Source organism: Pezoporus flaviventris, unplaced genomic scaffold, assembly GCF_033815535.1.
Source record: "Pezoporus flaviventris isolate CSIRO_AGI_PZ_B2104156 unplaced genomic scaffold, CSIRO_AGI_Pfla_v1 ptg000045l, whole genome shotgun sequence".
Classification (NCBI taxonomy): Eukaryota; Metazoa; Chordata; class Aves; order Psittaciformes; family Psittacidae; genus Pezoporus; species Pezoporus flaviventris.
In genome coordinates this window covers 10,939,037-10,965,483 of record NW_026892593.1, presented here as the reverse complement: position 1 = coordinate 10,965,483, position 26,447 = coordinate 10,939,037, and the positions used below count along the sequence as shown (strand labels likewise).

The window sequence follows — 26,447 nt, the reverse complement described above, 5'->3', positions numbered from 1 at the left end:
GGTGTGACACATCTGCAGAGTAAAGCTGTGCCATACTGAGATGGCACCAAGCACTGCTCCAAGTCACATATTGTAGCCATGGCTTTCTGCAAAATGTGAATGTTTCTTTCCTCTTCTGAAATAGCCTGAGTTTTGGCACTGCTTGGGAGATGGGCATAAACAGCCATCTCAGAGACATTGTCTTCCTAGCCCTAAGCCAGATGATTGCCTTTTATTTTTGCTTTTTAACAGGAGATCAAAGGGCAATAAAAAATAAAGTATTTTCACTTGCCTGTACTTATCCTTTGAACTGTGTAACTACAGATTCATGAAAAGGAACAGCTGTTCCACAATAATCCCTGTGATTTAATGCTGCTTCAATGTATCTTGACCCCTGGTGACAGTCTCCTGAAGAGTCTGAGAGCTACAAATTCTGCTGCTTTGCAGAGCTCAAGAGATAGAGGCTTATGCTCTGACAACACGTTCTGCTCTATCAGCTCACCTTAAATGTGTGCGTCCACTTCAGTACACCAGAGTCCCACTGAACCTAATTCTCCTTCTCACTAGCACATTTCAAAGGCTTTGCTGGAGGCAGACCAGGAAACTTTGCATCTTGCAAAGCAAAGTTCTTCCTCCCCCAGTTCCCCTCCTGGTGACCTGTGTCTGGCATCGTGAAGAGAGCAAACCTTTCTTGTGAAAGTCCGTGTTTGTCAACATGTCAAGAGCCAGGGCTCAGCTGGGATGTCTTATTGGAAATTAGACAAAAAAAATTAAGAGTTCAACTGCTTTGTCTTTGAAAAGCAGCACTGCAAATCATTTTCAGTCTTTAATGTGTCTTACTGTTTCTAAATGTATGTTAAGTGGGTTTTAGCTCTATGATTGGATTTACTACTTATACATGCTTTTGAAAGGAAAACAAGAACACTCAGTATTGAGGAGAGTATAAAGCTGCATACTTCAGAGGCAAATGGAATCTGACAGATTTGCCTTATGTGAACATGTATGAGTTTGTCCTTTGGGGCACAGAAAGATGCTTATGTAGCAACGTTAACCACAAGTTGACTTAGTATCATATTGTATGCCTCTATGTAAACCAGAGAGTGGATGTGTGCAGTCCTGCCAAACACTTAGATCACCTGAGCTCACCTTACCAGAGCTTTGTGAAATGAAATGACATGAGAGTATCTTTTATATTTCTGTCTCGTCTTCTAGATCATACATTTGTACACTTGTCATGTGTGGCATAGAATGACCGACTATCTTCTGTATTTATTATAATGTTTAAAACACATGACTTATACATGTAAATCTGTATCTCTTCATTTATTTAAATGTGTATAGTTCCCAGGTGATTTCACAATATAAAGACATGCAAATCATTCCTAATGCTTCTCTGTAGATACTGAGCATCTGCAGAGGGCAGGACAGGGTGCCGCTCCATCAATCCCATTCTGGGTTGTTTCCAGCTCAGCTTCTGCCACTGACTTCTACATTCTGATTTCAGCAGCATCCCTATCAGCCTTTCAGCTTTGGCTTATGCCTGAGCTCTCAGGCTCTGCCCAAATCTTGTAGAGTACATCTATGCAGTGCAGCCACCATCGCTCACCCTGCCATATGCTGCCCTATGGCCCTGCCAGCTGTGATCATATGCTGCATGGGTCATCTCCCAGTCCAATATGTTTACCTTGTCACCTCTCCTTACATCTCCCACTGAATCCCCATCTTAGCACCTCTGGAGTTCCTTGCCCTCACTTTCAAAGCTCTTTTGCAGGCGGAAGCCTCTCATTCAGCATTGAGATACTGGCTAATCACTGTCACCTTCATCTTCTGCTTGTTACATTTTCAAACAAGAGTCTTTCATCCTATTGACATCATGGTTTTCTTCCTTTGCATTGCTTTTAAAATTTTTCAGTTTCCCTGTGCCTACAAAAGTCACTGACAGCAATTGGGGTGGTGGTGTCAGCCCAGACCACCATTTATATACAACCTGGATCCATCCTTTCCTTCCATTTATATAATGGCATCTGCCTCCTGCCTCTGGCTGGGTCTCCAAGCTGCTAAAAAATAAGCAAAAGGGAAAGAAGAAAAATGTATAAATGATTTAGTGAATGTTCCTCTTCAAGGCTTCTTCAGATCTTGAAAGATCCAGTTCTCCCTTGTATCCCCTCTGCCTCTTTGCTGCTGTCTGGCTGAAAGTTTCTACAGCCTTTTTGACACATGAATAAAAGATCAACTTTTAAGAAATAAATTTCTCCTGAGAAACTCTTGCAAAACAAGCCCTCTGGAAGAATCAACACCTTGACAAGCTTATTTCTTTGCTCTTCCTGAGATCCCTTCTCCACTGAAAAAGTGTACTTTTAATAGAGTACCTGGGGCAAACTGAGGCTGACATTTATTATATGCATGCTTTGTGCATATGGTTATTTTCTTGGGCTTGTCCCTTGTATATGAAAGTCTGAGTGACTGAAAGCACAGACATCCAAAGCAACATGCAATGGCATAAATACATGTAGATCCACCTGATCTTTAGAGACCAAGTCCATCTTTCTTCTCATTTTGTTTTTTAGGCTGAACACAAATGCTTTCTCTGCGATTCCAGGTACCCATATAATCCCTACACTCAGCACAATAGTCACATGGTTGAAAATGTTATCACAACTTTTGAGCATGATAGAAAGAAGAAGTGGTGGCAGTCAGAAAATGGTAAGTTTCTTTGAGAATATATTACTGCATAATGTTACTGTGAGAGTCATTTATGTGATTGGCATTCACCATGTTGCCTTCATGAAGAAATGAAACAAAATTCCATCTATTCTTTGATAGGGTAATACTGAGTGATTTAAACCTGTTTGTGTGTAGCAATACAGGAGTTTAGAAATTCTGGTTTTCCACAGACAAATTTTAAGCACAACATCTCCAAGAGCTGGGCAGAGGACCTGTGACAGTGCTGTGTTATACACGGTGGCCGCGTATGACAGGGTGTCTGCCTTTCAGGGAAATGTGATTTGGAGCAAAAGGTACATTTTCAGATGGGTAATGACAGAGTGTGTAAAATACAAATTTCCATTAAAAAAGGTAGTCCTTGCCATGTAAAGACATAACAGTTTAGGGAATAAATAAAGCCTTACTATGATCACCCTTATTGCCTCATGTTAATTTTGTCACAAGCTTCTCTGTAATAGTTCTTCGCTGGTATCATAGAATAATAGAATAGTTTTAGTTAGAAGGGACTCTAAAGGTCTAGTCCAACCCCTGTGCAATGAGCAGGGACACCTTCAACTGGATCAGGTTGCTCAGAGCCCAGTCCAAGCTGACCTTGAATGTTTCCAGGGGTGGGGCATTTATAACGTCTCTGGGCAACCTGTTTCAGTGCCTCACCACCCTCATCGTAAAATTTCTTCCATATATCCTGTCTGAATCTCTCCTCCTTCAGTTTAAAACTGTTACCCCTTGTCCTATTGCAACAGGCCCTACTAAAAAGTTTGTCCCCATCTTTCTTATAACTCCTTTTTAAGTACAGTACCTGTCCTTCAGGTGTGTCAACCACACCATACAGTTTTGTGTCATCTGCAAATTTGCTGAGGGTGTACTCAGTCTCACTCGATAAAGGTTGAACTTGATGATCTCAGAGGTTTTTTCCAAGCTAGTTGATTCTATGATTCTATGCCACTGATGAAGATATTACCCTTAGAGCTTCTCTGTCAAGGCATGCTAGGAGGAATAGCATTTGTCTTATCTGACATACAGTGAGCATGTAAAAAAATGACTGGTTTTTATGAAGGCATAGAAAAAAATAAGATATGTTACTTCTATTTTGGGTATCCAACTAAGAATACAAAAGCCTTATTTTTTCATGGAGTGTATCAAGGAAATGTTGCCAGCTTCGGGTACCACTGCCAATAAAGCTGTGGGCCAGCTGTGAGAGGATCTTTTCTTGTTCTCACCACCTTTATTCTGGGATGAGGTCTCATGCAGTGAGCTGAATGTGTGCTGAGCAGTAAGCCTAGGAAGCTGCATGGAGATGTAAATGATGGGGATATCAGCTGAGCTCCCTCAACTCTCTACAGAGAATGTGTGAATTGTGGGGATTTTTTCTATACTTGCTACAATTGTGGACAATGCCTGGTGTGATAGCTCTGCTCATGACAGATTTCAGGCCTGGCTGTATAGAAGGGTTTAACAGATCTGCTGAGCATGAAGAAAACCCCATATTTTTATTGACTTTCATTTTATTCTTAAAAATAAGCAATTTGTCTGGAGTTTAAAAAATTCTAACTGGATAGAGGAAGTCATAAACATAGAACCTTGCCATCAGCATTACTTACAGTCCAAATGATCTGAACAAGACCTTTAACCATCTCCTGCATTCTCAGTGATGTGCAGCATCACCAGTGCCACTGCTGGAAAGGCTACACACTGCATTGACCTGAGAGAGCAGTCCAGTCACATGCTGGGTTTGTGCACAGGGGATGCCCTAAAGAGTCAAGCTGCTGTGCTGGAAAAGGTGTCTCTAAATTCCCAAGGGGAAAGCTGTCTCATCAACCCCTCCAAAGTGTGCACTGTGCTCTTCATTTTCATTCTCTTTTCAGGTGTTGACCATGTCAGCATTAGATTGGACCTAGAAACCTTATTCCAGTTCAGCCATCTTATCCTGACTTTTAAGGTACATCTTTTACCAGAGCTTTTATGTAATGTTATACACTAATTATTTAACCACAGGAATAAATTGCTTACAGAGGCAGTGAAAGCTTCATCATTAGAGATTTGTAAGAACAGGTTAGATAAACACCTGTCAAGTGTGGTTAAGTTATAGTTGATCCTGCCTTAGGGGAGGAGGATAAACCAAATAGCTTTCTATTCATGTGCCTTCAGGTTCTGTTTTCTATAATCTGAGAACTAATGCTGAAAAAAAAAATGCAAAACGAATCCCTAAAAATTTAGGACATCTCTGAACAGTTGTTATTCTTTCAAATCAGTTCAGCCTTCTCATGCATACTCATTATGGTCCAGATGGTTACAATTTTTTTTTTGCAAAACCCTTACACTGTTAAAGTAAACTTCCTCACTTATACAGTGATCTTCTATCTATGTGGAAGGTTGCCCTTCCCTTTTGCTAGAGTGTGGTTCACATGAAGAATCTGGCTTTTTCAGAGAGGAATGTAACCAGCACATTAGCACTGTAGTGAGCCTACAGTCTCCCAAACACTGAATTTTAGTTGGAAGCTGTTGGCATTCCACAAACAGGAATGTCAGAACAACAACCCCTAAGATGTCTTATCAGTGCCTGGTTAAAGGGTTCTTGAAATACTGTTTCTTGCAGACATTTCGCCCTGCAGCGATGCTGGTTGAGCGGTCCACTGACTTTGGTCACACCTGGAAAGCGTTCAGATACTTTGCACAGGACTGTGCAGCTTCTTTCCCCAACATCTCTCCTGGCCCAGCAAAAAATGTGGGAGATGTCATTTGTGATTCAAGATACTCAGACATTGAGCCCTCCACTGAAGGCGAGGTATTGCCAAGTGTCTGTGTTTGTATAAGTTCAGATCATATGTGCCTGAATTTCTGGAGCTGAATGTCTCTCATCAGTATCCATCAAATCCACTTACACACATTCTGAGACATGAGGTATTATTGACTTTACTGAAGTGTTTATTTTATTAGCACTGTATTTTACCCTCAGTTTCACACCCAAATGGATTCATAAAACAACTTGTACAGAGCCTTCTAGTGCTTTTTCCTGGTTTCCAAATTCACACTGAAGTGCCCCTTGCAAGAGACCTTGAGTCCCCATCTGCCTCTGCCACTAAAGGCTTTGATACATTTGGCGGGTGCTCATTCCATCTCTACATCACTGTAGGGCATTGTTTTTACTTTCTCCTGACACATCAATCCACCAAAAGGTCTCTTTGCCTCACTTAGCCAAGGCTAGGTTGAAGGATGAGAGCACTTGGTGAATCAGGGCCACAGCCTTGTTCTTTTCTTCTAGGTGCTCATCAGTACCTAATGGGTCTCAGGTGACAGACTTTATATCCAAAAAGAGTAGCTTCAGTGACCTATAGAGCTGCACTAATTTGTTTTGCAGGTTGTTTTAAAAGCTCTGGATCCCAGCTTTGAAATAGAAGATCCGTATGTGCCTTACATCCAAGGTAGGGACAGTACAGCTTTTCTCCAGCAATACTTTGCTGGTGTTGCTTTTTTGTACACTGAATGGATCAACAGCTCAGTCGGTGCAAGTTAATGATGTTGAAAAAAGTAGCTAAAGATCTTAGGAGTTATCTGTGTTAATAAGTAGAATGGGCCAGTCTTGTTCTTTAGCCCTGAGATCAAACAGCACAGCTCTGCAGAGCTCATCCATGCAGCTAAACTGTCTTTCTTTCTGGGATCAGGTGGCCCAACCCACACTGCTTTTTGGGAACAGTCCCTGAGGTGTACGTGAACCCACAAAGGCTGGGAAAATAGATTGACTCTGGCCAGAGCCACACCAAGGAGGGTGCTTATGCTTATGCAGCTGTGTTCCAGGACCACGTCCATGCCTTGGCACTGTCCAGGTTACTTTTCTTAGCCAAGATCAGATAATTATCACTGTTTCTTCAATATGAAGGAATTCCTGGATGATTGATCCAAGATGAATATTTAATACTGTTCATTTTCAAATGAATTTGGCGTCTCGATTTTTCTTCTTTCATTCCAGAGCTCATTACATTGACAAACCTAAGGATCAATTTTACTAAACTCCACACCCTTGGGGATGCTCTGCTTGGAAGAAGACACAGCGATCCCCTTGAGAAGTACTACTACGCTGTCTATGAGATGGTTGTGCGGGGCAGCTGCTTTTGCAATGGCCATGCCAGCCAGTGTGATCCTGTACAGAATCTGAGGGGAGATGTCTTCTATCAGCCTGGGATGGTGAGTCACTAACTCTGTCTCCAACAGGGGCAGTCCCTACCTGGTATCTTGGGGAAAGAATGAGGTGGAGGGAGGGAGAGGAGGGAAAATCTCTGATGATCTTTGGATTGACCATTTGCAACTCTAAGTTGTAAAATGTTTCAATGCATCTTCTTCCTTTAAAACCCTGGGCTGAACTGCTCAGGTTTCAGAAGAGAAGAGAAGCTAGCTCTTTGTTGGCAGTAGTTGGTGTTTCAAAAGCAACTGGGACAAGACATGTTGATAACAGCAGAAAAATACCAGAGCTGTAATGGTGCAAATGTAATTCAGCTTGTGGTGTGTGCAGACCTGAATGGCCAGTCCTTGGGTGCATTCCACACTCCAGCTGGGCTCAGGGTGCTTTGCAGCAGGAGAGGAGCCATAGGTGTAAAGAATGGCTGATAATGCAAAGCTAACCCATGAAAAATGGATTATTAAAAAATTGAGGAACATGATTGTGAATTCTTTCCCTCTGAAAACATGAGGGTTTATTTTTCCTCCCGGAAAATATGTATCTCAATTTAGAGAAATGTAGGGGAAGAGAGAGAATTTAAAAGGTTGAAGTTTCCTTTGGCATGTTTAGAAGTTTGTTTGTTTGTTTTTCCAAAATGTTGCTCAATGGCTTTGAAAAAATTTGGTTAAAGTTTGTAGGTATTCTTCAGATCTTTTACTCACGTAACTGAGGATTATGTCAGCTGAGGGAGCCAAAGAGCTTTGAATTTTCCTGATCCTGCTGGTATACCTGAAGCAGATATCTCCTTTCCTCTCCTCTCCTCTTCTCTCCTCTTTGTCCTCTCACCTTACCTCCTCTCTGTTCTCACCACATTGCAGGTCCACGGGAGATGTCTCTGCCACCATAACACTGAAGGCTTGTCTTGTGAAAGATGTAAAGATTTCTACAATGATGCTCCCTGGAGGCCAGCTGAAGGGACACAGGATAATGCTTGCAAACGTAACTCAAACATATTCTTTTCCTTTTTTATAGCTGAGGGTGCAGCACAGTCCCAGCCCAAAACGTAATGGGATGGCTGGGTTACTGGGAGGGAGACTTTTCCATGCCTCATCTAAAAACAGATGGATTCCTGTATCCATTAGTGCTGTGTTATCCTACAAGAAGGAGAACTTCATGATTTTTTGTTTAGATAAGAGGGAAAAAAACAACAAACAATAAAGAGAGGAAAAAGCAACTAATGCAAAACCAGATCATCCATTGGTTTACATAGGGTCTTTCTTGTGAATAAAAGAAAAATTTAGACAAGGCTTAATTATTTATTTCCACAATAATGAGTAATGTTGGATATACAAGAATATTAGGGTCTGTAACAAGTATTCATCTAGATCTTTCTTCAGTGGAGCAGTGTTTTCCCCTCCATATCCAGCACACTCACCTGCATGGGTACTTACAAGTATAGGGCCCAGTTGTGTTGCAAGTCTCCAGTGTTTCCCCTAAGCTGTAAAGCACTATGCCTGGGACGCTATGGTCTTGCTGGGCACTGAGATCATGGAAGTAACAAGTAACCCTGTGTTAAGGATGGGCAGCAGTAGTGGCAAGACCACAGTAATGGGCGTCATGGTGCAAAATACTCCACTGTTTGTTTTGGTTTCAGGGTGTAACTGCAATGGCCACTCTGGCAGATGCCGCTTTGACCTGGCCATATACCAGGCCAGTGGTGGGGTCAGTGGTGGTGTTTGTGAGGACTGCCAGGACAACACTACCGGGCAACACTGTGACCAGTGCAAACCTTTCTTTTACCAGGATCCACTCAAAGTCATCTCAGACCCTCAGGCATGCCTCCGTAAGCTTCCCTTTTTTGCCTTCTGTAAGAGTGACTCAGAATAGGGTGGTTCTGGTTCTCTGTGCTCTGAACCTATGACATCCCCAAGCTTAAATGTTCATATGGTTGTGAAAGTGTTATCCAACCTGTAACATCCAAATTGCCTTATAAAGTAACTGCGTGACAGTGTCCTTGAACCTGCATTGTAAAAAAGGGCTGCATGTTCCAACTCATTGCTAAACTGAGCTTAGAAACCCAGCAGAGCTATCATCTTTCTTGAACAACATCAATATAAATATGAATAGCAGTAGTGCTGTTGCTTCTGTGGTAGTCAGGGATTACAGAAGAGGTGTGAAATGATGGGAGGAGCAATAACTGTTGTTAGATAACCTGCCATATGCAAGAAAAAGAGTCTTTCAGGTGTAAAAGCCCTTCTTCTGGAAGATGAGCTAACTTCAGTATTAACATAGGATGGGAAAAATCCTCTGAGTATAATTTCATTGTAGTAACTAATTGGCATCAAAAGTCCTTAAGGAGCCAAGGGCTGATTACCCAGGGGAATGGTGTGGTCAGCTCTGCTGTGAGAAATGGGTAGTGCCTTAGGGAAAAATGGGATGCATCAGGAAGGCAGTGTTCCATGCTGAATCCATTGCTTCCAGTAAATAATTCAGCCATAAGCCAACTCAGACCAGCTGTGAGGAGGTGTGGTACTGCTGCAACCCTACAGCTTTCATGAGAGCATCTCTAAAAGTATGGGGCCCACTCCTCCCTGAGTATTCTGAAGAGGGTAGGGAGTGGGTGCATGATGACTATTTCTACCCAAAGGGTATATTTCTACCAAAGGGAAGACTGTAACTCTTCTCCAGAGAAAAATCAGATCTTGGAAACATTCTCATAATATTTCTTAACAGCTGCTGTGTGTTAATTGTAAAGCGACCAACAGCAAGCACAGATGAACATCTGTACAAGAACCCTGAATTTGTGTCTACCAGCAGCTCTGTCATTGCTTTTTCTTGCTTATATCTTAATGTGCTTTTTTATGTCTCCTTGGCGATGCCTGCAGCCTGCAACTGTGACCCAGAAGGTACATTGTACAACGGCATGTGTGAGAGCCTCACTGACCCTGCTCTAGGAACGGTTGCAGGCCGGTGCCCTTGCAAGGAGAATGTGGAGGGTGTCCGCTGTGACCAGTGCAGGGCCAACTACTATGGGCTGAGCGGCAGTGACCCTCTGGGCTGCCAGCGTATGTAAACCACCTTTTATTCTTTTTTCCGAAACATTTTTAAGAGATGGAGGTAGTTGGATGCACACAGTAATGCACTACCTGCTTCACAAATACCCAGGTGCCTGCTATAATTTATCGTTGGTGTATTTAATGTTCCTTGTTCAGCATCTAAGACTGAAAAGATACAAAATCACTTGCAGAAAACATAATATACTATAACAGATCAGACTTTTGTCAATAGAAGGATTGTTAAATATGCAATTTAGTTGAAAAGGGAGATTTAAACACATGAAAATTATGTTACCATCAAAATCAGCATAAGGCTGAATGAAAAGCCACAGTTGGGCTGTTAGGATAGTTGGACTGTGCACTGCACAGTGCAGTGTCTAGGTGGCAGGAGCTGCTGCCTTGCCATGAGAGCTTTCAGCCAGCTGTTCCTCTGAGAGAGGTTCACGGACAAACATATCCCACCCCTACCCAGGCGCACTGTGGGTTTGTGAGCATGTTAAGTCCACAGCATGGTACCCAGCACTAAGCAACATGCAAGGACTATGTAGGGTGGATCAGCACACAGCACATGGAAACCACCAGACTGGACTTCTGCCAATGCCCCTGCTCCCCCAGAGAGTGTATCCACTGAGGAAACAGACTGTTACCCAAGAGCAGCCTGAGAGCTGCAAGGTGACAGGGCAGGTCTATCTGCAGAGCATCTGTCTGGAGGATGGAGACTGCTTGTCATGTTGATGCCACATCTAAAGCAAAAGCCAGTCTTGCTGCCGTGACTGGGTCCAGCAGAAGTAACCGTGTATTTCCCTCCCTGTAGCCTGCAACTGTAATCTCTCCGGCAGTTTGCCTTTCTCCATCTGTGATCCTGCCACTGGAGCGTGCCTCTGTCAGCAGTTCACCACAGGACGGCGCTGTGAAAAATGCCTCGTAAGTAGTCGGCGTTTGTTACTACTTCTGTATGCGGGTTTAGAAGTCTCCTCTGCCATCTCCCACTTTTTCATTGCCAGCAAAGTAAAAAGTCAAAATTCAAAAGAATTTTGCATCTCTATGCTCTCATTTTGCAAAAGAACACATCTGGTTCTTTCGAACTCTTGCAAACATTTGTGCAATCAAATTGCACTAGGAGGAGTGCTTCAAGGAAGGAAAGGAAATGCAAAATCATGGCCTCAGGCCATCTTTGCTGTTTACAGAGCAGCTTGCTTGCACAAATGGGTAAATATCTGGCTCTTCTTGAAGTGCCTGAGCACCCAATGCAATCTGGGAAGAGAAGCAATCTCGCATGGCTAAGCACAGGCAGCAGGACAGTAGTGCTCAAGAAAAGAGTTCATCCAGGGGAACAAGTTCTGCTGTGCTTCACATAGTTAAATATTTGCTGTAAAAAAGTCTTTCTTTTTATCCCAGGTGGGATACTGGGGTCTTGGCAGCAGTTTGCATGGATGTTCCCCGTGTGAGTGTGATATTGGTGGATCCCAGAATAATTTGTAAGTTAATGTTCTTGATGTTCTTTCTTGGTTTTGATTTTTACAAACTCTTAGGCTAAATTTTCTGGTTAGTTTAATACAGTCTCAGTACAAATGGGAAAATAGACTGTGGACATAATTTTATCATATATAAACAGTATAAAATCAGGTTAGGATCTTGGAAATTTACTTGTGATAAAGGGGTTTATCGTCTTCCTTTGAAGTCAACTTTGAATCAGCTTAAGCCAGGGTTTGTTTAATATAAAATATAAACTGCGTGACTTGAGAGAACTAGAGGCCCTAATATTAATAGAAATTAGAAGTTAGAGGTGACTTTTTTAACGTATCTTCCTACGTTGACTTTAGAGGCTAGAAATATCTTAATTTTTTTTACATATAGGCTCCTATTCAAAATATATAATTTTAGAATCAAGCTTGGTTTCAGTTGAGCTCCTCCAGAAGTCTGTTGGGCAGGGTCTTTAGGCACAGCAGCACATAATCCAGTGCTGTAGAGCAGCTCCTTGTGACCAGGCAAATCAGAGCTAGTAATCATCTGGCGTGTTAAATAAGAGTGCAAGTATATGAAAACTACCATATCATATCAAATCAAAGGGCCTTCTGATCTTATGTCCTACCTCCAAAATTACAGTTGATAGATGATTATGGATAGTAATAGATACAGAAACAGGTACAAGAAATGGATACAGGGATAGATAGTAACAGATGCTTAGGAAACAAAAGAATCTGTGCTTCAGTTGTGGAATGGACAGAGAAAGACAAAGCATGTCATGTCTCCCAAGCAATAAGAAAAGTAGCACTGAATAAATCCAGCATCAGAAATGGAGGGGCTGAGTGGTAGGAAGAAGTTTAACAGGGCAGGCAATCCAACAGTGGAAGAAACAAAGCAAAGCTGAAGCAAGGGTGGAGCTGAACTGCTGTCATGCTGTTAAGCCCCAGCCATGCTGCACTCTGATGTCCTCCCTTTACCAACTCTCACCCCAGGTGCTCACCAAAGGATGGTCAGTGCAAGTGCCTTCCCAACATCATGAGCCGTCAGTGTAACGAGCCAGCACCGGGCTACTTCTTTTTACCCTTGGATTATTATATTTATGAAGCTGAGCACACAAAGCCCCTTTCTGGCTCAGCACCCTTGGTACGTAGTTGGCTTTTTAGGCATTGTACTGAGAGGGGATGCATGCGATGGTGGCACAGGAGCCGAGGCTGAGGAGAGGAGCCCTTGCTCATGGAGAAGACAAAGCGGCGTTTTAGCAGGAAGGTCCTTTGACCATCCTCAGTTCATCCTTGTTCTTCATCTTCATGTTCTTCATGTCTTCATAGGCATGACTATCCTGTAACTGTGGCTCTTACCAAAGGACAGTTACAGGTAACAGGCGTGACCTACAAAGCTGGCCTTGCTGCTTCTCAAATGCTGGCTGGTCTAGCATAAATTAGAGAAAATAAGTTACCGAAATTACAGGAAAGTGTTTGGGTTGCCAACAGCTATCACAAACTGTGATATTTCTGGGAATCTCCAACAGAGGAAGAATCAAATTCCTCTCTGTTCCACTGGACTCCTTCCTGCTGCCTTATATAATGGCACTGATTGCAGCCCAATTTCCTCGAGAATTTGGCATCCATCTGGAATGTTTTTAGAAAAATTAATTTTTATTTATTTTTTTGGCCCTCAACATGGAGGTAGTTGTTTGCTATGCAGAGTACGAGTCTGGAATGCATCCCTTCTGCTGCCTGTGTTTTTACAAACATTTCCTCTTCGATGTGTTGTCCAGAAGTTATACAGAAGGAATAATAAAAAATATGTTTATTTGCAGGTCACATCCGCAAATATTTAAGCTATAATCACAATCAGTAATCAGCCTACAGTCCAAAAATGAAATGGAAAGCAGATGTCTGGGACAGCTTGTGAAAGGAAGTGCAAGTTAATTTTAAGGGAGTGAGGGAAAAGGGTTTCTAGCAGAATTTCACCCAGCATAGAATAGAGCTTGGTTTAAGAATGTGGATTTTCATGTAGCTGCCTACCTACCCTTCAGAACTGTTGAGACCACACTGCCCCTCTCTCATTACTTCATAGGTTAAACCAAGCACTCTTCCAAGGTGTGACATCTACTTCCAGAAGAAAGGCTATGAGTTCATGATTGAAAATGGTAAGATTGTGTTAAACAGGAACAAGATACGAAGCATAAGAAAATCTGGACTGGACCAGGTAAATTGTTTCTTGAGTAGTTACTTAAGGTTACCCCAAATACTAGAATTTTATTGCAATAGAGGGCAAGGAAATCTCTAAGCACGTGGGATTCACAGTCCTGGATGTTACAGTCCTGACAGTTGTGCCAGCCAATTTATAATTCATACAGACAGGTTTGCTCTGCCATGTCCAGTGCCATTTTAGACTCAGGTTTAATGAACTATTCAGAAGAGCACCAATGAAAGACAATTTTTGTTTGTTTGTTTTGGCTGTAAGACATTTCCCGTGTTTTCCATTTTCTAAGAAGTTTACCAAGACATTGACATGGTATCTACTGCATTTAAATGCTGTCAGATTTGTCACTCTAAGTATTGACATTTATTTCTTTCAGCTTATAATGAAAAGTCCAGCCATGTATGAAATCAAGCTTTATCTGTAAGGTTTGCAATGTGAATGCTTGGAGGTGCCATATATAGAGAGATGGATGGACTATTCTAAGCCCTTTCATTGCTGTTGTTGCAAAGCTATGGGAAGCTTTTCTTTGTTACCCTAAGCATCCTACATTTGGGAGTGTTCTTAGACTGTTGATCTCAAGCTTGTTTGGAAAATGAGGCTGTCTGATGTACAAAATAAGTAAATAACATGGCCAAAATAGTTCCTTTCTTTTTTTCTGAGTTTGTTTTTTTGTCATTTGACTCTGTGTGTTGTTGGAAATGCCTGTATGTCTTTGCAGGGTGTGATGCAGTTTGGACAGGACTCGGCTGTGGTGGTGGTTTTCAGGCAGCCTAGCACTGGTCGGTCTGTTACATGGACAGGACCTGGCTTTGCCCGCGTTCCCAGCGGAGCTGGGCTGAGATTTGCCATCAACAACATTCCCTTTGCTATGGATTTTGATATCGCAATCCGCTACGAGCCTGAGGTACTTGTGATGTCTTGTGTGTCCTATGATGTTGTGCTAGATACATGGTTTATTTTGTCAGTAATAGGATGCAGCAACTTGTCCCACTCTTTATATTTAAAATTAATACTGTTTGTCTTTTTGTCCTTATCAACCGAGTAACATTGCCTCCATTGAGCCTCTTCAACCGTCTCCAGTCAAATCTGAAAAATCAGCACTACAAGTGGTTTCTAAGCATCAGTAAAGATCTCAGCTTCTGGAGTTCCTCTTTTAGTACCTTTGCTTGGACCAGACTTTTGTTTACAAATCAGACGCATGCAAAATGCATCTTTCCTGTAGATGGGCACCTGTATTTCTAGCTGGGATTTTCTGGGCAGGAAAATGTGCACAGTCAGGAGTGATTCAAGCAGATATTACTCCAGAGCTTTTGCAGACATCCAGCTTCACAATTGCTCCAGATGGGTTCTGAGGTGTGTGAAAATTGTAGAAAAATAACCAAAATGTTATTTTTTTGCCTGGAAAAAGTTTCTCAGTGATAAAAACATGTCTAGGGAAACCTGTTAACCCAAATCTGGTTAAACCCAAGGCCACACTCATGTCTTTAAAAACACAGGAAGTGTTTTATTAGTTCCAGTGTTTGTACATACCTTGCTTTCAGCTCCATGGGACATTCCTACTACTCAAGATCCTCCTTCTGTGTATTGTATTCTGTTCTCTCACTGTCATTCCAAGTCAAACAAAACTCCCAGTGTCTTGAAACATGAGCAATTTTGCAGTGGGCTGGCTGCTGCTGCTGAGTTTTTTTCCTTCTAAGAATTAAATGTTTGAATTTTAAAGACTTATTACAATGTCTTTTATGTTTGTTGTTCCTTATTAGATGTGAAAGGAGGCAAATAATGAAGGATATCTCTGGGACAACAGTGTACTGAGAAAGGAAACAACTCCAATGACTTTAACAGAGCTGCTTCCATTTGGACCAGCTGAGGTCCCATTTCCGTCTTTGCTCTTCAATAGCTATTGCAAATACAATGCATTTTCCACAAATAACTTTTTTTTTTTAGTCCTGTAAAGAACAAAGAGAATCTGTTTTGTCACTGCAGTGTGCAATCATTCAGATGGCTTTCATTAACCCTTGCAAAGAGAAAGTTCTTCAGATGTGAAAAATGACCATAATGTTTGTCCTTTGTTTATAGTCCTTGGAAGACTGGCTAGCAAGTGTTGCAATCCAGCCCACTGGTACTTTGTCAAGTCAACGCTGCAAAAACAAGGGCCTTTCACAGGAGCCTCATGCATTGCCTCTCCCAGCCACAAAGAGGTCTGACTATTCCTTCCTTTTGCCTGTGGATTTTCTATATACAAATCATTTACTGAAGCACAGTATTTATTACATTGAATAATAAATGTGTGGGAAACTGGGAATATTAGAAACACATGTGTGGCCTTTCCTGTTGCTGTCACACAGCAATACCACGTAGGCTCTGAGGAAGAGTGATGCTCCAGTCCTCAGCCTGGCAAAGTTTTGTACAAGCCAGGAAGGTGGCCTGACATCCTACTGGGGTTAGTGGTTGCTTTGGCAAAGATCCAACTGCAGCTATTTCAGTATAGAAAGGAAATATTGACTTAAAGTCACTGTCCTGGCCTGTTTTCAAAACCAGCTTTTCATCTTGGACCTATGTAAAGAATAGAGAGGAGCCAAGAGGATGTGACCAAAGTCTTGATCAAACAGGGACAGGAAAGGACAAATATGAACAGTGAGTTGCAAACTCCTTTGCTTGAAGTAGTAAACCCTGCCATTCTCAATTTAATCTCAGCAGGTTTGAATTGCTCTTGGTGAATCATCCAGGCAGAAGTCATGAAAGCTTTCCTAAAGCCTGCAAGCAGTGGGGCTGAGTGTGCTCCCCACAGCAGCAGGGATTGCTTGGGGGTGCAGGCCTTAAGATGCAGGCACAGAGGGAAGGGAGAGCTCACAGCACCCTGTAAACTTGCTTTGTCCCAACTCCTGGCTATAACTGTGCTTTATTTCTGCTAAACAGGGTTGCACTTCTGCAAACTCCAGTCTGCCTGGAGCCAGGAACAGAATATTTTGTGGATGTGTATTTTTCTCAGTCCTCTGCCTCTGACCCAAAGGCCAAATCCTTCATCTTGATTGACTCAGTGAGTAGTTCTGTCACAATTCACTTGAGGCTGTATTTATACCAGTGTGATTTTTTTTTTTTTACAGTTAGTCAAGATATCTTAAAAACACTTATAGCTGCCCCATCCCTGGCAGTGTTCAAGACCAGGTTGGAAACGGTTTTGAGCAACCTGGTCTAGTGCAAGGTGTCTCTGCCTGTGGCAGGGGGTTGGAACTGGATGATCTTAAGGTCCCTTGCAACCCAAACCATTCTACGGTTCTATAATTCTATAGTGTGTTTTAATAGAAATCAGGGAAGTCTGCTTCTGCTTACCTCCCTTGGCACTCTGTTTGCATGGTTTTGTATGGCAAGACAGAATTGCATCTGTTTTGCTTTACATGGAACAATACCAAAATAGCTCATCAAGTCATTTTTGTTGCATGTGTTAATGATCAGAGTATGTATCTCTATCTGTTGCTCATTTATTATGAGCACACTCAACATATGCTGACAAGATGCTGTGGCTAGGGATATAAATTCAGGCAGTTCTTCATCACTTAGCTTTTAAAAACATCTCAGTAATTTATCTGAATCTAGTTAAATCATGGATATATTTAAGGATTACATTGGAAAATTAAAATTAGTTCTGTACTTTCCTGGGAATCAGGTCCAGCCAGTTCCCAAGTTTCCACCAAGTCAGGAACTGGGTGTTAGTTTGGAGTCCTTCTTGAAAAAAATATTTTTAAGTCTACTCCTCTAATTATTTCTGTAGAAGTGGACCTGACAAGGCCTGGCCACACTTGGACACAGAACCTTCAGCTGAGTTTTCTCTATCTTGGTAATATGAGTGAAAATTTGGGCCAGATACTCCTTTTGGAGTCATCAACATGGCACCTCTTGGAAGCAAAACCAGTTCTGAGCATATATCTGAGGTCTTATTATAATCTGACTTTTTTATATGCAGTCTCTTTTATTTGAAGAACTCAGGGAATGTCTAGACCTTCAGAATACGTGTGAATTCAGATGACTGAGGAGCACAGCGGCAGATTTGGAAACATGATGCTCCAGGCCTGTGTCCTTGCAATGCAGAGCACAGTAAGAGAATGTGGGAAATTCAATATATCTAAGCAAAAATATTTTCTTTTCCCCCTTAACGCCAAAGCTTGGACTTATTCCCAGAATCAGCTCCATGGAGAATTTATGCAGTGAAAAGGATTTAGATGAGTACCAGAAGTATCACTGCATTGAAATTGCATCAGAAGTTGGACCTCATGTCCTGCCCGAAGCATGTGCACGGCTCATAGTGAGCATGTCAGCCCGCATCCACAACGGCGCTGTGGGTAAGGAGCAACCTGCACAGGCAGCTCTTTTGGACAGTTACTGGTTTTCCATTAGTTTGTAGGATATGTTGACTGGAAAGCTCCCAGCCCCTGGTGTTGTAGGTAAGTGTATGGATCTACAAGACACATCCCACTGAACCCTGAGTGTGTTGCAAGCACTTTTTGTTGTCATGGCTTTCAGAGTCCATCACACCTGGTGAGCTTCATGGATCAGCATGACAAGGAGCATAGCAGTGCTTGCACGTTTTCTGAAGAGCATTTCAATCGGATGCAGCTTCACCAGGTGGCCAAAGCAGTAACTTTCCTACTTTTCCAGCTGCTATAAAATGACAAAGGAGTCATTGAAAAGCCCTATCCCTGAATGCTGCAGGCCAGCTGAATGCCCTGGAAGAACCCCAGGCATGATGGCACACAAGCTGACTGACATGCTGGAAGAGATTCACCAAGAAAACCTTGGTTTTCTCCCAGCAAGAGAGTAGTGGCAGGTGGGGTTTGAAGCCCCAGGCATTCTTCTGGACCCATTGCAGAAAAAGCAGATGGGATCGGTGGCTCAGGAGACTTCTCTGGTGTTGGACCCAGAGAAATGGAGCTCCTCTGCACCTCCAGTAAGAGGAGGAGCCTTTCTGAGCAACTTCAGTGGCCAGCTCCTTTAAGGGAGCCTTACCTCCAATGGACCCAATAGCATCTGCTTGATTTGGGCTATTTTTAGAAGGACCAATGCCTCAGTCACACATCATGTGATGTAGTCATGGCTGTGCAGCCACAGATGCCCCTCATGTAAGTTTGAGTTGTGCTGATGCTGACTCCTCATCAGCCTGACTCCCATAGGGATGGGATTCTCCCAGTGAAACATGGCAATTTGGCTTTCTAGCGCTATCATCTGAGCATCCCAGGCAAACACCCTCTGTGAGTTAGCATACCAGCTACACTCAACAAGTTAGTCCAAGGTGTCCAGAAAGCAACAAACTGCACATATGCAGACTGTTTAAGCTCTGCTTGCAGGTTATGTCCAGTGCTGCACCCAGACATTGATGTATGTCAAACCCTTCTAGACTTCAGGATATCCTCATTTTGGATCTACATTTGGTATGCCCTCTTCTGTTCTATCCCAAATATGTGCTGAAGGCAGTGCCCTGAGTGTAGCAGCTCCAACACCAATATACCATCACCATCAATGATACAGCATCAAATAATCCAATGCATGGCCATCAGTGGTTGCTGAACCCCTAATGAGAACAATCAAGCTCTTTCCTTACTACTTTTCAGTGTAAAACCTGCAAGTTTATGACTGCAGTCATTCTCCTTTACGAGCAAACCTGTTTTGATTTTCTTTCCACTTGGCAGCCTGTAAGTGCAATCCCCAAGGGTCACTGAATGCCAGCTGCAGTAAACTGGGGGGCCAGTGTCAGTGCAAAGCCAATGTTGTGGGACGCTGCTGTGACATCTGCTCTGCAGGCAGCTATGGCTTCGGCTTCCACGGCTGCTACGGTGAGTACTTGACAGCCATCACCGGAACCAGAACCAGGACCTGGCTCCTCATGCATACCCCAAGTTTTTAGGGCTTTGAATCCATGATTATGTGTGAATCAATATAAAACATATTTCCACAAATACTGAATTTTCAATCCCCACTGCTTGCACTGCCATTGAGCAGTGCCTGCAATGAGCAGAGCTGGTGGGAATACATTCAGGACATAGCTTTGCTGTTGGTGTTTTCCAGCATGTGAGTGCCACCCACAAGGCTCGCTGAGCGCGCTGTGTGATCAGGTGACAGGGCAGTGCTCCTGCCGCCGGGAGGTGGATGGCCAGCGCTGCAGCCGATGCCTGGCTGGGTACTTCGGGTTTCCCCACTGTCGTCCTTGTGTGTGTAACGGCTTTGCAGAGCTTTGTGATCCAGTGACTGGTGTGTGCCTGAACTGCCGGGGGTTTACAGCTGGAAGCCACTGTGAAAGGTAAGTTGATGGGCAGGGCTGCAGAGCTCACTCAAACACTAGTGCTCTCTGAAACATGTGTACCTGGGGCCCATCTGCCCCCCCATGAATTCATTGATGACCTTAACTGGAAATACATATCTAAACCTAGGATTAAACTAGGCCTAGCTGCTGAATGGCAGGTACCTATTGGTTTGGCAAATGCATATGGGAATGTGTGTGCATGTAATGCCTATGGGGGGACTGCAGGCACAGCATGCATGCAGCATTGCAACAAGCTCCCTGCAAGAAGGCATTTGAGACATGGGTGCCGTGGCACCATGTCACTGCGTGTGGCATACACTGACCTCTGCCAGCTTTTAAATTGTCAAAGGGCTAACCTCATGCTGAATACTCATTTTAACACCTGCAGTTATCTCTGAGGAGCTTAAATAAACATACCGTTTTGCTGATTCATATTAGTTCCATATGACCAGCAAATGACTTTTCCCATGTGTTCCAGTTCCATTCAAAACTGTGTTCCCTTTTTCATTCTATACACTGGCAGCAGTATCAGAGTTCAACACAGACATCAGAGTTAAATTCATTAGCTATTTAGTTTAGTTTGGCTGGATTGTACCTTGTCACTTACTTTTAAGATGATTTCCCCAGGAAACCTATTGGGCTTTTCTTGCAGTGCTTTGGACAATACAGCCTTTGGCTGTTGTGCTTGTAGGTGGCAAATAGACTGAAAGTGGGAGACTGAAATACTTGTTGCCCTCTGCCTCTGCAGTAGCTTCAGACCCCAGGAGGAGGATAGTCGAATAGCCAAGACTTTTAGCCTGGCTCGTATACATACAGAGAATTGTCTTCCCATTTACCATAGTAAAGCAGATCAAAGACTGAGCATGCTTCAGAAGCTGCTGTGTTGCCACAGCTGTGGGATCCATGGGGATCCATGACTTAGAGGCAGCGGTAGCAGGCAGGGTAGCAGGGGTGGCTGAGACCCCAGGGAGCCCTCAGAATCGCCGTTGCCTGTCTGAGTGACAGCACAGCCACCACCACCTCGAAACAGCCATCACTCTGGCTTTGCAGAACATGCCAGGCAGAGCATGGCTAGCTTCAGTACACACGCTGTATCTAAAATATGCATATTCTCTGACTGGTCTGAATGAATCATTGTTTTTTTTGCCCATGCCAAGACTTTCTAATGCCATGCCAGCCACTCTTTGTGTGTGTGTGTGTGGAAATAAATGAATATATATGGTGACGAGGGAATATACAGAATCTTTTATATGGCAGCTTTTAGCTGTGCAAAGCATGTGTGATATTTCATATATATATATATATATATAATCATTTAGATTAAAATGGTTCCAGAGCAGGTAAAAGTTTTCAGAAATATTCCTTGAAAAGAAAATGTGGTGTGTTTTTTTTTTTTCTCCAGATTTTGGGAATGTAGCTCTGATTTTCCATTTTAGAACACCTTTGAAGCTCGCTATACCTGTACCAATTAATGAGATAGCATTACAATGACCTGGAATGTTAAATTAACTATACATACATATAAATAAATTCACTTCCAGAGACTGAATGGAGCACTTGGCAATCTCTGCTGCTTTGTGTTGACTGCTTTGACAGGTGCATGGATGGCTATTATGGAAACCCTCTGAACAGAGAGCCCTGCCACCCATGCATGTGCCCAGAGGAACCTACAAGCAATAGGTATTTTGCACATTCCTGTTACCAGGATTCCCAGTCTGCACAACTAGTCTGCAATTGTCTCGAGGGATATTCAGGTACAAAGCAAAATAAGGTCTGGGTTTGATTCTATTAAAAGACCTGCAAGCCCAAATCAGAAAGAACAGGGCATCAAAAAGATCTGGAAAGATTTTCTAATCAGAGAAAGTCTTTGTTCATATAGAGACATTTTGCCCAAAAGCCCAAAAGCGACTGCTTCACTGTTTAAATAGTCACTATAGAAAGATCTCCAGTGATAGAAGCAAACCCTAATAGCAAACACTGCCAAAAACTGAACCAATGCTGTCATCTTTACTTAGGCCAAGTTCCTTTATAAGTCAAGAGCAGTTTTGCTTGAGTAATTGCTGTAGGGCCAAAGTGATCCTTGTTGGTTCTCACCCAGGGGATTTCTGTCCTTACAAACCACCACAATCCTCAGTTCTGCATTTTCTTCCTCCTGCTCCTTCCCAGCAATGCTCTTGGTCATCACTTCTGTGGCACTGTGTTCACTTCCTCAAAGATCATGGTCTGGCCCCGTGTAGCATGGTGAAGGAGCAAAGTCCTTGGTTGAGGATGAACCAGTGGATGAGGTCTTAGCAACACCAGCCTGCCCAGAAAGGTTTCTGAGATGCAGAGAAGTAGCGCCCCAATCAGGGCAGGCACTGGGGTGGTGTGCAGGAGTAACTTCAATGCCTGCAAGCAAGGTGAGAGCATCCCAGAACTCATATGACCTCCTGGGGATCCTCCACTGTGTTACAGAAAGGAGTGCAGGTGTGCCAGATGCTGGGTTGCTCCAGGAAAGGGCACCTTCCACCTTCCCATGATGCATGTCAGGGTGAAGGCCCCAGGGAAAATCCTACAATATGGCCAACCCCGACTGCTGCCATTGAAAGGACTTCGCTGGAAAAAAATGTTTAGAGGTGTTGTGTGAGGGGGTACCTATTTACTACTACTGAAAGAACTTCCTTGATAAAAACGATTTGGGATGAAGAGAGTGTTTCCATCAGATTTTATTGTAAGAGATGTAATTTAATGGATCACAGGATTAAGGGGCAACAGTCTCAAGCAGGTGGATATTTTCTACTGGAAATGTGTGTTTGAACAGTCAGGTTGAATCTTTTAACAGTACTACTGGAAATTACATGTTTCACTTGAGTTCCCATCAGCCAGAAAATATTTTTACCTTCCTCTCTGACAGGCAGTCGGTGTGACGAGTGTCCTAGTGGGTTCTACAAAAACCCAGGCAGCCCTGGTCTTGACTGTGCACCGTGTCCCTGCAATAATAACATTGATTTGACAGACCCAGAGTCCTGTAACAGGATCACTGGGGAATGCGCCAAGTGTTTACACAACACCCATGGAACAAACTGCCAGTTCTGCAAACCAGGATATTTTGGCTCAGCCCTTGATCAAAACTGTCAAAGTAAGTAACCAACAGCACTGCAACTGTGTATTGCTACCCCCCAAAAAAAGTAAAGAAATTAGGCTACAGGAAGGGGTTAGCCCTTAGAGGGACAGTAAAACTAAAGCAAATCAATGGGGCAAAACACGAGAAAAGCAAATATGTTTCTATATATACAAAATATATAAATCAGTGATACAGATAACTGTTAATATGGCATCTTTGTTATCCAGGTCTCATTAAATCTCACACTGAATATCACTTCTAGGAAACACTTACTTGTGAAATGAAATCGTTACTCTCCGTTAGAAAGATAAACGTGCATTCAGCCCATTGAGGAAGGAATCAAAACTAAAGGAATCAAAGATGATTGTTTATCCATGTTGCTGGCTAATGCCAGCTAAGCAATGCTCAGTTAACCAGGTGATCTCTTGCTGAGCTCCCTGCCTTACCAGTTGTTTCCATTAAGTGGCTACTAGAGTGAGACTGTTAAAGCAATTTAATAGGCTCCATGACACTGTCAGTAACTCCTCATTTTTAACAGAAAGGCAGAAGTGGATGAAAATGCAAGGCATAAATTTCTTCCCAATGTTTCTCAAGGACTATGTTCACAAAGGTACCTGACTGAGGCTCTAATTTCTTCAGGCCAGACAGTGACATATTTTCAAGAAACTCTTGCTGAGAGTCTCTAAAACACAGTTAAGCCCATTCCTTGTTCATTCTTGGAAGATGTCCATTAGAAATGGTTGAGCAAGAACTGGCTCCTCACAAGGAAGGCTTCTTATCTTGCTTATCTTACTGGCATTTCCCACGCTGGATAGTGCCTACTGTAAATCAGCTTCTTCTTACCCAGCATATTTAACATTTCATTCTAATAAGATTCAAAATTCACTATGCCTTAATTTTTTGTGCCTGTTTCAAAAGTTCTGAACGCTCCCAGTAAGTTTGCTTGAAGCAATGTAGAAACTATTATAGAAAGATAGGTAAACTGCATGAGATTAAAATCATGTTCAAGATTACTAAAAGTAAACTTACAGCATGGACTTTATGTACAGCTCTGATTGTCCATCAACTGTCTATATTGTTTTTCTTTTTGCAGGGTGCACTTGCAATCTGTCAGGTGTTCACCCTTCCATGTGCCCAGGTGGTGATGCAGCCTGTCTGTGTGACCCAGCCACAGGAGCTTGCCCTTGCCTGCCCAACATAGTGGGCATGACATGCAACCAGTGTGCCTCTGGCTATTGGGACCTGGCTAGTGGAAAAGGATGTCAGATCTGTGACTGTGATCCAAAAAACTCCCAAAGCAACCAGTGCAACCAGGTGAGAAAATTACTCTGCTTTCTGGGAACCTGGGTGGTGGTGTTTTGGCGTGGCACAGTGGGGGGCGTGCTTCTTATAAATGAGAATAGTTTTATGTCATGCTCCCTCAAAACAAGCAGTCTTTAGAAATTTGCAGCTGGTGCAACCACCCTTAGAGTCATTAGATCAAATGTGCTCTTCTAGTAACATGGCTCTGCTTGTAAGCAATTTCTTTTTGCCTGTGTGTTTCTTTGTCAAGTGAATCTTAGAAATACTTAGTAGGAAAACTTCATAGGAAAAAACTGCCTTGTAAATATGTGTATAGGGAAGAGGGAAGTCCAGGCTTGGACCCAAGAGTCTTATGAGTATTTTTTAAAGTGTTTATTTTAATAAAGTAGCAGCTGTGGCCATTAAATTAATTGTGCCTCATCTATCAGACTGCTAGAATATTTTTCTCATCTTTAATTCCTGTGCAATTTTTAGGGCTAGAACATGGCATATATGAAACAGTTCTAGAATAGAGAGGTAAAATTGCAGTTCCATGGAGTCAACAGCAATTTTTCTATTGATTTCAGAGCACTTATCCCAAGCTCTTGCTGATGTACTTTCACATTTTCTTTTCAATATGCTTTCTGTTTGTTCCAGTTTAGTTAGTAGATTTATTATTTTTCCTAGCAAATGTAGCCCTTAATCTCAAAGAACTACTACTGCTTTTCCGAGCTATACCGATTACCAGAGCTGTAATTCCCTGCAGTTGAATTTAATAGCTGAATTCCAAAATAAATTTTCTAGGGCAATGTGCATAATGTACCCTTGCGGTTTTCAGTTATATCATAATATATCATGTAGTTAAAAGTTGAAATGTTAAGATGAGTACTTTGCCCCAGCAAGAATAAGAAATTAATTTGTTTTGCTAAGGAAAAGAATCTTCTCTCTTAAGTTGTAGTCAGAGGATGAGTTCTCAAAGAGCATCTGTAGACTGGAACACACAAAATCTTTCATCTTAGTAAAGTAAAGCCACTTCTCAAAGTCCATTCTGTTTTCACATCTTGAGGAGCAATATGGGAAAGATGGGCCGATACTTTATAAACCATGGTGTTCAAAGACCATGTGCAAGCAGTGTCACTGCAGTCCCCATACATCTATATGGCATAAATCACAGGGAGAAAAAGAAACCCAGTAAATAATGTGTATCCAGCCATATGACTCAGCAGGAAGCTATTTAATCCTAACTGTCTTTACAGCTTACAGGCCAGTGTCCATGTAAGCTAGGTTACAGTGGAAGATGTTGTGATGAATGTGAGGAAAACTACTTTGGCAATCCCCAGGCACGCTGCGTTTGTAAGTATTACTGAGTGGGGACAACCGAATTAGCAACTGCCTCAAAAGAAATGTTTGTCATTTATATTCATAGGGAAGACAGAACATACATGTAAAAAAGGAGGCTTTTGTACATTTATGTGTATGAAATGGGTAAAAGTGTTTATATTATTTACCTGTATTGTTCCTTCTATGGTTACGATGGGACCATGGAAGTTAGAAATGAAGAGCTATTAACCAGGGAGTCCACTTTGCTCTAACACTGGTTTGCTTTTATGTCTTGAAATGCACAGTTGTACCTTTTGCATGTGTTAACCCCACAGAAAAGGAACGACTGGATGTAACATGCTGTCCCTTTCTTGCAGCATGCGAGTGTAACCTGGAGGGAACCAGCCATCCCAAGTGTGACAAAGCCACTGGCGTGTGTAACTGCCGTGCTGGTGTCACAGGCCGATTCTGCAACCAGTGTGGCCGTGGCTTTGAGAAAGATTTCCCCTCTTGCCGCCAGTGTCATCTTTGTTTTGATCAGTGGGACACTGAAATTACTGCCCTCGCTCAGACTGTTCAGGGTTTAATGAAGTTTGCTGCAAACCTCGAAGATAAAGGGGGACAAATGCCCACCTGTGACACGCGCTTCAGAGCCTTTGAAGATGCCATTTCTGAAACTGAAAGAATTTTAAAACATCCTGTTCTTTCACTGGAGGCCATCTCAGGCATCAAGGATTTCCAGGGCTATGTTCAGTAAGAGCTTGACTGCTCCCAAAAAAATTCCCTTGGCTGACAAAGCAGTCTTCCTCCAGGCTCCACCAGCCATCCCAGCCATCCCTACACATCAAGTCTCATTTCACTTCT

The 26,447-nt window shown here is 42.6% G+C and overlaps 1 protein-coding gene across 3 annotated transcripts in view; it reads left to right on the top strand.

Annotated features, from left to right (window-relative positions):
- LAMB4 (laminin subunit beta 4) overlaps window positions 1-26,447 on the top strand; it is a 45,829-nt gene that overhangs the window by 5,772 nt on the left and 13,610 nt on the right. For 2 of the 3 annotated variants that reach the window (XM_061467443.1, XM_061467442.1), the window contains exons 4-27: window positions 2,547-2,682; window positions 4,569-4,642; window positions 5,300-5,488; window positions 6,062-6,125; window positions 6,671-6,885; window positions 7,735-7,855; window positions 8,511-8,699; window positions 9,742-9,921; window positions 10,727-10,836; window positions 11,311-11,390; window positions 12,372-12,522; window positions 13,459-13,590; window positions 14,306-14,491; window positions 15,664-15,785; window positions 16,126-16,221; window positions 16,504-16,624; window positions 17,747-17,924; window positions 19,269-19,412; window positions 19,645-19,876; window positions 21,476-21,633; window positions 22,773-22,997; window positions 24,076-24,296; window positions 25,520-25,616; window positions 25,961-26,336. In XM_061467443.1, coding sequence (XP_061323427.1) covers window positions 2,547-2,682; window positions 4,569-4,642; window positions 5,300-5,488; window positions 6,062-6,125; window positions 6,671-6,885; window positions 7,735-7,855; window positions 8,511-8,699; window positions 9,742-9,921; window positions 10,727-10,836; window positions 11,311-11,390; window positions 12,372-12,522; window positions 13,459-13,590; window positions 14,306-14,491; window positions 15,664-15,785; window positions 16,126-16,221; window positions 16,504-16,624; window positions 17,747-17,924; window positions 19,269-19,412; window positions 19,645-19,876; window positions 21,476-21,633; window positions 22,773-22,997; window positions 24,076-24,296; window positions 25,520-25,616; window positions 25,961-26,336 — 3,797 coding nt within the window. The remainder of the gene's footprint in view (window positions 1-2,546; window positions 2,683-4,568; window positions 4,643-5,299; window positions 5,489-6,061; window positions 6,126-6,670; window positions 6,886-7,734; window positions 7,856-8,510; window positions 8,700-9,741; window positions 9,922-10,726; window positions 10,837-11,310; window positions 11,391-12,371; window positions 12,523-13,458; window positions 13,591-14,305; window positions 14,492-15,663; window positions 15,786-16,125; window positions 16,222-16,503; window positions 16,625-17,746; window positions 17,925-19,268; window positions 19,413-19,644; window positions 19,877-21,475; window positions 21,634-22,772; window positions 22,998-24,075; window positions 24,297-25,519; window positions 25,617-25,960; window positions 26,337-26,447) is intronic. The other variant, XM_061467444.1, reaches the window with a different exon arrangement.